This window comes from Corvus moneduloides, chromosome 9 (assembly GCF_009650955.1).
Source record: "Corvus moneduloides isolate bCorMon1 chromosome 9, bCorMon1.pri, whole genome shotgun sequence".
NCBI classification, from domain to species: domain Eukaryota; kingdom Metazoa; phylum Chordata; class Aves; order Passeriformes; family Corvidae; genus Corvus; species Corvus moneduloides.
Window position 1 is genome coordinate 17,803,367 of NC_045484.1, and position 12,059 is coordinate 17,815,425.

Here is a 12,059-nt window from a genome sequence, read left to right on the forward strand (position 1 = left end):
TTTGTATGATGAGAAATCTTTGTTCTTGTAGCACCCAGTAAGAGACAAGTACCATAACCCTAATTCACATCAAATTTCTTCTGAAGTCCATGGAAGTTTTGCCTAAGTAAGGCTGCAGGACTTGACCACGTGTTTGCTGTACAGTGTGTACTGCAACGTCTGGTATTGTTTAACTCTACCGTGTTTGTTTTTAGTGACAGTTTGCATAAAGATGTCTTACGGGATAAAGTTTGATTAGGCTGTGTTACTGGGACGAGGTAAGAAAATTGGAAACTAAAGCTAAAAAGACCTTTGTCTCTCTAGGAAGACAGTGAAGGGTATCATATTTCTTCGGCATTGTAATGCTACTAAACTACATCTGCTACTCAAACATTTTTCAGAGGAAGGATTTCTAGACCCAACTCCAATTATACTAGAGATACAAAACGTCCAACGCACTCAGCTTTTTCTCTTTAGATCGTTTCATCATCTCTCCCCGCCCGTCCTCAGATTTAATTTAACTTGCAGCTTCCTGCCGAGTCTCCCCAGCTGGAGCCCAGCGGCAGCCGAAGGCTTTTCTCGCCCTCCGGCTGCACTGAGGGCATCACCTGTCCCGGCGCTGCCGCCGCACCTGGGCGCGGGCGGGGCCGGGCTCGGCACTGCGCGCCGGCGGCTCCAGGCGCGGGCCGGCTCGCCCGGCTCCGGGGCTGGCTCCGGGTGCGGGTCGGCGCCCGGAGAGCGGCGCGGGGCAGCGCGCACCATGCGGGGCCGCGGCCCGGCCCGCCCCGGGGGCCGTGTGTGCTGATGTAATCGCCAGGCAGCCAGCGCTGAAATTCAACACCGCGGCGGGCGGGAGCTCCGCCGGTGCCGGGGCAGGCGGTGCAGCGCCGCTCCGCCGCCGGACTCCGCGGGCAGCCGCGGGGCGCCCCCGCCGCCCGGCCCCCGGCGCCCCCCCCCACCCGCCGCGCCCGCCCCCGCGGGCTGTACGCGGCCGGGCCGCCCTCGGGCTTGCGCGGAGCTCGGCGGAGACCTCGGGGCCGGCGGGCTTTCATGGACAGGAGCTGACCCTGCGGCGGCGCGGCGCTCGGCTTTCCCTCGGATCTCCGCTGCCCGGGCAAATGCATACAAATGCATTTGGGAGCCGAGAGGACAAGGCGAGGATGCATCTCTCCCGCGGCACAAACGTAAGCGGGAGCCGGCGCGGCGAGACGGGGCGCACCGCACCGCCACTCCGCCGCGGGGCCGGGCAGGGGATGGGGATGGGGCTGCGGCTCGGCTCGGCTCCCACCGCGGGCAAGGAACGACGATCCCGGCGGGCAGCGTCCCCAGCCGTACCTTCCGAGGGCCAGCCGTAACCCCACGGGGTCCCGGGTGCCCCCGGCGGACCGGCGGGGTTCTGGCTGCCCGGACGGAGACCGCCTGTACCGCTGGCACTTCGGTCTCTCTCCTCCGCACCCCGTGTCGTTCTGGATGTGCCCCGTGCCGTCCAGCGCCCTCGTGTCGTCCTTCCCCCGCCCGAGCCCACACCGGGCAGCCTGGCTCTGGTGTTCCCGGGGAGAACCAGTACCCCCCGATCCCCTAGGTGGAACGCGGATCGCGGGGAGCAGCGTGCCCAAGTGCCCCCAGTAGCCTGGCAGCTCGTGCGCCCCTTTGGTACCTAGCTAGTAACACGCAGCAAACCAACAAACAAAAAAACCTGTAGAATTTACGTTAAGGAGCTAAGGCTACTCTCTTAATAATAGAGATAGCCAGATGAGCTGCTCTGTACTCACGTTTTTGCAATTGGCTGAGGTATTTCTAATGCACCCCACCTGTGCTGCAAAGGTAGCGCTCTGCTCCCTACCTGAAAGCAGCCTAGGTAAGATGGCTGTGAATTTATGATAGCTGTAATGGTATTAGAGAGGTTACTAGTATGTGTCACTCTTTGTAAAGTGCTTATTTTGTTCTGGCTGTGTCTTAAGTTTACTGAGCACTCTGAGCGGGACAGAAGACTTTGTTTAGTGTTGTAGTGAGGATTATGCTGCTAAAGTGCACCTAGTGTATAATCTGGGTGTACTTGAATGCTTGTGAGCAGTTAAGGGGCTGCCTGAAGGTGGCCTTCCCAGGAGATCTGTGTTTAATGGCTGTGTCTTTGGGACTTCTTTAGGAATTGTCTAAATGCAATTTAAAAGAATTGTTTTATCTGAAATCTGTAAAGGGATATTGCTGATGGAGAAACATACATTGCATTACAGGAAAGATCTACAGTAGCAGAGATGCAGTTTACTTAAGTTCAAAATCTGAGAAAGCTTCAGAGCATATATCTATATGCTTCTATAATGTTTACCTAATTTACTTACCTAGAGAGGAAACAACCTGGTCACTTGCCTGTATTAGGAAACCAGAACTCCTTGCAAAAGGATCAGGTTTCCTTAGCATATGTCAACCCAAGAAACCCCTTGCAACTTCAACCACTTTTTTGTTGAAATGCCATTAGGTCAGGCCTGTATAGGGATGTCTCTGCAGGTTAAATAAATAAAGGAGTTGCATGACTTCTAAATCTCTCACCCCTTTTATTGACTGAATATTTAGTTTTAAAGTATGAACAGACTTGTGTCACCCTTGTTTCTTGCAAGCATCAAATTGTAGAACGTTTGGAGAACGATCTACAAAATATACAGAGACAAACCCTGTGAAAGAAGAGTGTTTCACATGAGTGGGAATTTAAACTGTATACTTTTGCCTTAATACAGAACAAAAGAGCGTATGCTATCTGGAGAAGAGAACTAGTGTAAGCAATCAGAGATTTACTCATAAAACTGTTGTAATCACATATTTTTCTTTTTTTTTTTTTTTTTTTTCTTTTAGGAATACTAACAGAGTTGACTGTTCTTTTGAATGTGGTAGTTTCTCATTTTAAGCCAGATGCTGTCCAAAGAATGTCTGGGCCACCAGGCAGGGAATTTCCTCTCTCTGAACCCTAGCCCTGTTGTAGAACTCTTCTTAGGCCACTGCCCCTCTACCTCTCACCTCATCCTGTATCTCTCCCTTTTCCCATTCATTCAAATTGGGAAATCTGGCAAAGAATTCAGGAGCTTCCCCCTTGCTGGCTAATTGCATGGTGCCATCTGTGACCAAAGGGCATGTGACTGTCACACCGAAGAGGCTTTGCAGGCTGCTGTGTCCCCACAAACTCTGTTGCTAGTAGGTCTTCTAAATTTGGGACAGCAGCACTGGACCTGCTGGCTAATTTCATTATAGCAGCAAAGAAAGTTATCTTTCTCTTCACATCTTGAAAGATAAAGTTTATAGGAGCTTGAGGTCTTTGGGAGGCCCAGAGCATCTCTGTCCACAGGGTGCTGTGACCTTTCCAAAGCCCTTCTTAGGCTTGATGGAACCAGACTGGGCCGTTCTCCTCAGCAGTCCTCAGACAGATCCAGTGAAGGAATGTATGTGGGGCAGGTGCTGGTGTTTAAACCACCATCCCTGGTGAGTGCAGGGCTGAATGCTCCTGGGGCAGTCATACTGGGAATGAGTTTTCTTGTCTTCTCTAGCAGCCAGCTAGTGGTATTTCTTCCTTTAAACTTGAGATTTAGGAAACTATGCTGGAATGAAGAGGATAATGCTGTGCACTGACCAAACCTGAGCTCTGTATGCTGCTGAGTAGTCTTCAGAGGGTAGAATTTTTCATTGTAGCTTGCCATAAATTGCTTTGAAGCTTATCAGTTTTCTCATCCATCCATCACCCCTAATGCAAAAACCCCCCACAGATAGTTGCTGTCCACTCTGTAGGAAGAGGCAAATGGCCACAAGATGGCAAAGATTATCAGGAAGATAAACTCCATTTTTAGTGGTAGACTAGCTCAATCACATTTGGTAGTGTCTTCCTCCAAAATGATTAAATAGTGGCTCTCAGCTTATACTTGCATGTTAAATAGAGAGGATGAAAAGGTAGGAAAAGGGGAGGAAGTTTAAGAGATACCCTTTGGCTATGCCCTAAAGCCTAGGTGTTGGAACAGCTTCATGTGTGATATTAAATGGGGAAAAAATAGCCAGCATTTGAGTCAGCTGAAGTCTTCCATGCCACATGATTCTGCATTTTTCTACTGGCATGTCCCAACATCTCCAAGAGTTGTGGACTTGGCCAAGACAAGGAGCTAAGTTCCATGCAGCTATGGCAGATGATGGGTCAAGCCAACACACAGTAGGGAGCCTGGTGTGAGAGTGAAGACTGAGAACTGACTGATCTGCAAATATACAGAGTAGTGATCTCAACCAAGAGCGAGGGTTTGCATGAATTAGGTTGCACATGGTTTCATTTACAAAAAACTTTACTTGTGAAAAAAGATCGAAGGAAGTCTCACTTTTCTCACGTGTTAGAGGATCCCCAGTCCTATGGTTGTCTCTGGTCCCTGTTTTTTGTCTTAGCTGATCACTCATCTGTTCTTGAAATTAACTGGAGAGCACTGTGTAAGCCAGACATTTGTCTTTATTTCTCACTAAGTGTTTCTGTATATCCAGTTACATCTGTGTAATTTACAGCTGTGTAATGGGAACATTTTGGAATTTCTTGCTTTCCTACAATGTTTGCTGGGAGGTGACAGAGGCAGATACCTGACATGCACAGCTTTGCACCTGGCTGGTGTAGTAGAAGAGGCTGTTGTAACTATTAGAGGAATCATCTTTGAATTTTGGGGTTCGGCATTCTTTGAGCATCCTTATTTTGTAGGCAGCTAAAATACTTTATGTGATTTTTAATTGCAAATCCATTTTTCACCTTTGAAAGTCAAATAAAGGGTTGTCCTGAGTTTTAGCTGATACAGTGCAATGCATGGACTTTCTTTCTGGTGTAGCTGTCTCCTGTCACTGAGCTTCTCATTCGATCAAAAGATGATGCATTGTGTGATGCAGAAACTTTGAACTTGAATTCTGTTCTTTAGAACTCTGAAAAAACTGAAGTGAGTGTCCTGTAGTGGATGTGCTGTTTGGACAACAGTTGGTGTCAGGTCTCTTTTAGGAGTGGCAGAACTACTCCAGTAGACATTTCATGTCTGCAGCCAGAGAAAGCTTGAAGGGAGGAACAGCTAGGGACTGTAGTGGTGGTTAATTAAAGAACATGCCCCTACAAGCAGGTTGGGATGTGTAAGGCATAGTTTCCACCTTTCCCTCCCTCTGATCAGAGCTGAAGCACTGATGCATATTTTGGAATATCCGATAAGTTCTGTGCATTTTCTTCTCAGAGACATGATGTATCTACTGTTTTACAGTGGCAATGATGACTCTCGTGCCTTGCTGTTCCTTAAGTTATTCATTTGTTCTATTTGCCAAAATTTAAGCTCTCACAGTATAGAAGTCCACTTGATAAAACCATGTTATTGTTCTGTGGTTTTCACGCACTTGGATGTTTCTGAAATGTTTGAATTCCAAACCCTTTAAAGAATTAGTAGGACTTTTCACTAAATACTGCTATATATATGTGTGTATGCATATGTACTTATAGATCTGTGAAGGACCTTTCCTTTCTGTTTAAACCATATACTCCTGTATAAAATGGTAGTGTTTTCTTCCTGCCCTTTTTTTTTTTTTTTTTTTTTCCCCTGTGAAAATCTGACTAATTAGCTGGCAAGATTAGGTGACATGGAGCTATAGGTGTTCAGTTGCAACTCTGTTACTTTCAAATACTCTTGATTCCAGATACTCAAGTGCTCTCTGACCCAGTCCAAGAAACATTTTCAGTCAGTCTAGAATTTCATATTATGAGAAATCACTGAGGTTGCCTAAATTAATGAGCAAGAGGGTTGAGCTGGGGCTTGAGTGTGCACTGACTAGTTAGTATCAGAACTATATTTCTGATATTTTTGAAATATTTCATCTTAGAACTGAGTAGTTAGAGGTTACTATAATTGTTACATACATCCGTGCCTGATTGTCCAACAATAACAGAAAATATATTTCTCATTTATTAAAAGATTCAGTCATTGATAAGAGAATGATTAGATGTTAATCTGGCTAATAAGATAATTAAGTAAAAAACAGCAGTCTGTTCTTAACTACAGTAAAAATGTACTCTGTATAACATTCAATGCTTCTAAAGCAAATTTTGAGCATATAATCTAGATCAATCTTACATGTGTTTGTTGGAACAACTGAAACATCAGTGTGCTATCAATATTATTTTCATACTAAATCCAAAACACAACACTCCACTAGCTACTAAGAAGAAAATTATCTACCTGGCTGAAACCAGGACAGTGAGCCTATGATAGCTATCAGTATCACACACTTCTACCTGATCATGGAGTTTTAAGCTAAAATGTGATGGGATTTTTTTTACTTTTTTGAGAGCATATCTTGCTTGTAGCATGATAAAGCTTTATAACACAAAAACAAGTTTGACACAAAATTTTCACTTATGGTAAGGTGATGTGATCTATTGAGACGACTGATAGGAGGTCAAAAATATCTAATGATCTCTACAGGAATTAACTTGTCATTTATTTTATGGTTTCTTTACAGTACATTTTTTTTTCTGCCAGGAAGAAATTTACTACATAGCAGAATTTATATTTGAAAGCTGCTGCAAGAAAATATAAAGCAGATGCAGTCATTTTATTAATAAAAGCCAGTGTAAAAGATATGTGCTGCCTATGAGGGTATACACAACCTTGATCTTTGTGTAAAACGCCTTCTCAGTATCAGTGGAAAGTTGTACAATGTGATGGCTTTGATTCAGGACTTGCTGAAGTCAGTGGTATCCTGCCATTTGGGTCTTGAATAAGGTTTCTGATTCCTTGGAGTTCTGAAATTGTAGATGTTTTCTCACATGTTTTTTCTTTCTTTCCCTTTTAGGAAAGCTCTCCTTTTTATTGCAATATGTGTAGCTGTGGGTGTTGCACAAGTTCCCAAACAAGGTGAGAATGCTTTGTTTATAACAGGATTTCTATAATCTGTTAGTAGATGAAAATAAAAGGCTGTTGTTCCTCGTGACCTTAGGTTCAGTTCCTTAATTCATATGAGTTAAAGAAAATACCAGTTACAGCATAATGAGAGCAAAAGTTTAAAGCACCAGTTTGGAAAAGATGACCTTTTGAAAATTGCTCATATTTTCTGTCTATGAAATTGCTTACATATTTAAGCAAGCTCTTCATAAAAAGGAAGCCTTGTACAGTGAAAAGGCTTTGATTGTGTCTTCACTGCAAGTGGGAGTCCTTGGGGGTGGCAAGCTATAACTGGGTTACCTTTGCACTTAAGGCTGTGCAGGCAAACCACTGTGTATAATAAAGGCTTAGTCTAGGCTGGCATCACTAAAGCAAAATGTGAAATTTGGTATTCATTTGGCTTTGCATTCAGATGCAGATGCTAGTGAGGAAATAGGGTTGTCTTGTTTTTAGTTTCTTTTTTAATCTGCCAGCTGTTACAACAGCACCAGATGTGCAGCTTGCTCTGGAGACTGCTGTGGGAATAAAAGGGTCCCAAAGTGATGGAGGCTAATGTGCCATTTAGTCACTTCTTGTTTGCCGTGAGAGTGGCAGCATCAGTTATCCACCCCAGTCCTTTGCTGTACAGGTGAAGCACGAAGTAGGTCATCCTTGGCTGGGTGAGTGTGTTAACTGCAAATACTCATCTGAATACAAACAGATGGGGTGCGTGGTTAAGACAAGACTCATTCCTGATAGTGTTTTGCTAGAGCCCTTTGGGATATCTCAGCAGCCTCCCACCATTCTTCTCACCAATGCATTTTTCCTGCTTGTCATTCCCAGAGATTGGCAAGGCTTGGTTTTTCCTTCAGTCGTGTTTTTTTTTGTTTTGCTTCCCCCACAGTTGTGTTTGTAGTTTTGCCTTCCAATGTTGCCCACTGCTTGCCTGGTAAGATGGGTTGTTGATTTTGCACATCCAGCTCAGTGGGGCCCATGTGCTTTTGTGATGATGGGATTTTCCTGGATTTTTATAATCTGAGCCAATTCTCACTGGAGGAGGGGCAGCACTGTTAGATGTGTGTGGCCTGCCCTGTCCCAGGCCTGCAGGGATGGAAAGGGAAGAGGCTTTTTTAGGGAGGCAGTTTGCTGCTTCCTAGTATAGTGGGAGCAGGTGAGGGATGCTGGAGACAGCTGTGTGGTGACAGTTTGAGTGTCTTCATCCCTCCAGCCCCCCCTCCTCCTCTGCAGAGAAATAAACCTTTTCTCTCCCTTCTCACACTTTACCTGAGAGGATACACCTTGTTCGATTTGGTATGCTGCTATAAATCATGTTCAGTGAAATATATGTAAAGATACAGTCTCAGTCTTTAGGAATAGTACTTTGAGTGGGGCTTAAGGACACACAGAATTAATGTGTCTTGCTGGCTTTCCTATGCCAGTCATCTGATCTGGTGTCCGGGAGAGCATTTGTTGCAGCCAGGTACCTTAATGTACCCAGATGCACCATCACCTAGAAAATGGGCAATCTGATAAGTAATTACTCTTGGTTCTGGTGGAGTTGATTGATGAATGGCCCTTGTCTTTTCCCCTACCCACACTGGAAATGAGAAAGGGAGAAATGTATGTATTAAGATTGCTGAAACAGAGAGAGTATCTCAGAGATCCTGCCTTCAGAGTAGCTGTGAGTATGGAAGAACGTGGGAAATGAACAAGAGGGGCTGAATGGAATATGTGTGTGAAACAATCCAATAGTCAAATCCCTTAATCCCTTCCCAATTCCTTTGTGGGGTTATTTTTGTGCCACAAGAGGGTCAGAAGGCTTTTTGCCAAAGCTGGTGTTAGATTTTGCCTTCCCTCATGAAGCAGGAAGGTTGTGAATTTTCAAAGTTCTCCTAGAAAGTGGAAGGAAAGCTTGACACCAAAAACCCCAAAAAAATTTTCCTTCAAGAAGTTGAGCTGTTACAATTTGGGGGACTAATGGCTTGAATAAGCAGTAAGTGAAGACAGATGTTTTGTAGACATGGGTAAACAAAGAAAACTGACGACTGATAGGTAAAGCAAATAGTGGTTGTCATGCTGGGAGGAAGAATGAGAGGGTTGCCTGCTCCCAAAATCCTGTGTGCTGCCAAGAGCTTCTGAAAGCCTTAAAATAAAAATACATGTTGGACCAGAAGTGAAATGACTGGCCAAAAAAGTTTGGAGCAGCCTTTTGGCTTGACAGTGGGTTAACAGGCAGCAAGTCAGCAAGGGATAATTACTTCATACTTACTTTTTTGATGTCATTTTTCACACAACATTTATTTGTGTTTAGCTCTCTCAAGACTTGTCATTGTTTGCAGAAATCTATTTGCAGGATAAAAAATAGGAAATAGTCTTTTTCCTCATCATCCTTGCTGATGATTTTTCTTTTTTTAATAACTTTTAAACTATGCTCTCTTTTCAAATCAGAACTGCCAAAAATCTGGCAAATTTGCTTGCAGTTTGAGATTTAGTAGCAATAGGCTACTAAATGTAATTTTTAAGCTGACTCTTTTAAACCAGTTAAGGCTTTTTATTTTATACTTGAATTTATAATACTTTGGATAGATCACATGCATTACTATTTTAAAATAAAAATATGTAATTAAAATATTTTTAAAATACAAGTATTTGCCCAATATTTCAAGTTAGGATGTGATATTTAGACACAACCTTAGGTTGGACGAGCAGCCGTTCTCCTTGTGCAGTCAGCTGGCCCAGCCAGTGCACAGAATTAGCGGAGCAGTGTATTCTGCCTTGGGGATTATTTACATGTGTAAGACTGCATTGCCCAGAGCTCAGGACCTGTGTTTCTTTCCAGCTTCCCTTCACAAGGGCAGTGCAAGCACAGCTTTCTCCTCCAGAGCTACAGGCAGACCAGGCAGGACAGGGTCCTGGGAAAGTGTGATGGTTCATTAGTAGATGCGCTGTGCTTCGGAGCTCTACTATAACCTGACCTCTATTATCAGCCTGACTGATAAAAATACAGCCATAGTAAATTAATTGCTCTGAGGCAAAACATCTTGAGAAATTGGCACACACAGGACTTTCTGCAGAACTATTCTTTCTCCATACCTCTGTCTGCACTGGCTACTCGCCAGGATAATCTTGGCCCATCCGTGAATCTCAAACATGACTAGAAACACTACAAGGTGTGTAATTAATTTTCAAGATGTACAGTGCATTCAGGTTGATATTTTGGTTCCAATTTATAAATCACTCTCAAGGAAATCTCAGGCACTTCTCATAATTTACCACTGAAACTAAGCCAACATCTGTCTATTCTTAAAGTTTGCTATGAATACATTCAGTAAACAGAGAAAGGGAAACTGGGAAAGGGGACCTTTTTTTCCACTTAAAGTGCAAACATCCATTTGTTTCAGTGGCTCTTTTCTTTTAATGTAGCAGCAATTTCTTAACTTTTCTTCTTTACTCCAGATTTTTGTTGTGCCATTTAATAGGTTTTTTTACTTAGTATAAGTATGCCCATAGTAAAAGTGCCCTCAGCAAAATACTGTAGCAAGTGCCTGTGTCTGCCCAGCCAGGCTTATTTGATCAGTGCAACTATTGGATATTACTGTGTCCCGCAGCTGTAGGCAGGAGGAGAGAGATCCAGCAGGCAGGAGTTGTGCAGCAAGATTGATTTATTTAATTATTTTACAAACTCTTTTATAGACTTTTTTCTTCATAGTCTAATTGGACAAAGGATCAGCCACGCCTTGGGGTGATAGGCTAAAATCCTAAAACATCCATTGTCAAAATATTTTTCTACTGTGCCATAAACAAGGCTTTGCAAGGTCACAGGTGTTCATAGTTTATAGAACTCTGCTAATATCTTCGTGAGAGAGAAAAGTATCTCACGGGCTTATAAAGAAGCAGGAAAATTTCTTGCTAGCAGCATTTTTGTATCCACAATTGGATACTACAAGTAATTTTTAATATAGGTGTTTCACTGAAGTTGTTCCAGTGAGGGATGGGAACAGATGATATTGTACGCTTCTGTGCAATGCTGTTTGTGAAAACTAGTGTTCAGTTTCCCCTTGTGCAAAAAAATCAGAAAATTTGGGTTAGGGGGACCTTGAACACATCTGGTCCTAACTCCTGCTGAGATCAGGGTCAGTGTTGAAGTTATTTCAGGTTGTTGGGTCCTGTCCAGTTGGTCTTTGAAAATCTCCAAGAATGGAGATTACACAATGTGTCTGTCCCCTGGTCCAGCACTTAACCACTTTTGTGGTGAGAATACTTTTTCTTTGTACGGAGCTGAAGTTTCTTGTGCTGCAGCTTGTGCCTGTTAGTCCTCAGCTTTTCTCTGTTTTCCCTATGGCCTCAATTCAGATAATGGACAATTTTAATCAGATTCCCCCAAACCTTCCTGTCTCTAGGCCAAGCCAAAAGTTATTCCTTCAGCCTTTTCCCATGTCATATGTTTTAGTTCATAATCTTCTCGTTCCATGTTTCTGTGATTGCATTTTGATTCAACATCTGCAATATTTCTGTACCTTTCACAGACACTCTCACAAGCAATTTTACTAATCAATCAATGCCATAAATGCTGTCTTATTTTGAGACCCTACAGAAAGGGTCCTGGGGATGGGTGGTTTACCTACTACTCAAGCCTTTGTAGTGTTTCAGCTACATCATAAGGGATATAACAGTGTCTTTATATTTATCCTGAAGAAAGGTATCTATGCCCACCAACTCCAATTTAGCCAAATCTGATTTAGGCAGTATGAAATTAATTGGGTAAATCAACCTTCAGCTGTTGATTTACCCAAAGGTGGCTTTGATTTCTTATCCCAGGACAGATATGATTTCAGTTTATCAGGAGGATAGATAATTGTGTTTCTACCCATTAGGTGAAGATATTTAGCCAGGTAAAAGAGGGAGACACTTTAAGGCCCAGACTAAGGAAAGGCTTAAATCCCATAGCTTGCATTGAATGAGAAACTGGAGAATCTAGTGAAAGAACCACTGCCCATTCTGCCCTGTAGGAAGATCTATCCAGACTTCTATATGTCAAAGCCAAACCTATAGAACATAAATCAGTGGGCCAGCTGGCTGCTCTGTCTCTTTAATGTCTGCTGCTGTAGAGTGCACTCTTAATTCAATGTCTTGTCAGGGTAGCTGCAGCCTTGTGCACTTTAGGGGGAGAGATGAGCCGGAAGA

The 12,059-nt window shown here is 43.5% G+C and overlaps 1 protein-coding gene across 3 annotated transcripts in view; it reads left to right on the forward strand.

The window, feature by feature from the left end:
* Positions 1 to 960: 960 nt before the first annotated feature.
* COL24A1 (collagen type XXIV alpha 1 chain) overlaps positions 961 to 12,059 on the forward strand; it is a 127,475-nt gene continuing 116,376 nt past the window's right edge. For all 3 annotated transcript variants that reach the window (XR_004241841.1, XM_032118331.1, XM_032118332.1), the window contains exons 1-2: positions 961 to 1,163; positions 6,808 to 6,869. Coding sequence is in view for 2 of the 3 variants with exons in the window: in XM_032118331.1 (XP_031974222.1) it covers positions 1,108 to 1,163; positions 6,808 to 6,869 (118 nt within the window). In the remaining variant the exon portion in view is untranslated. The remainder of the gene's footprint in view (positions 1,164 to 6,807; positions 6,870 to 12,059) is intronic.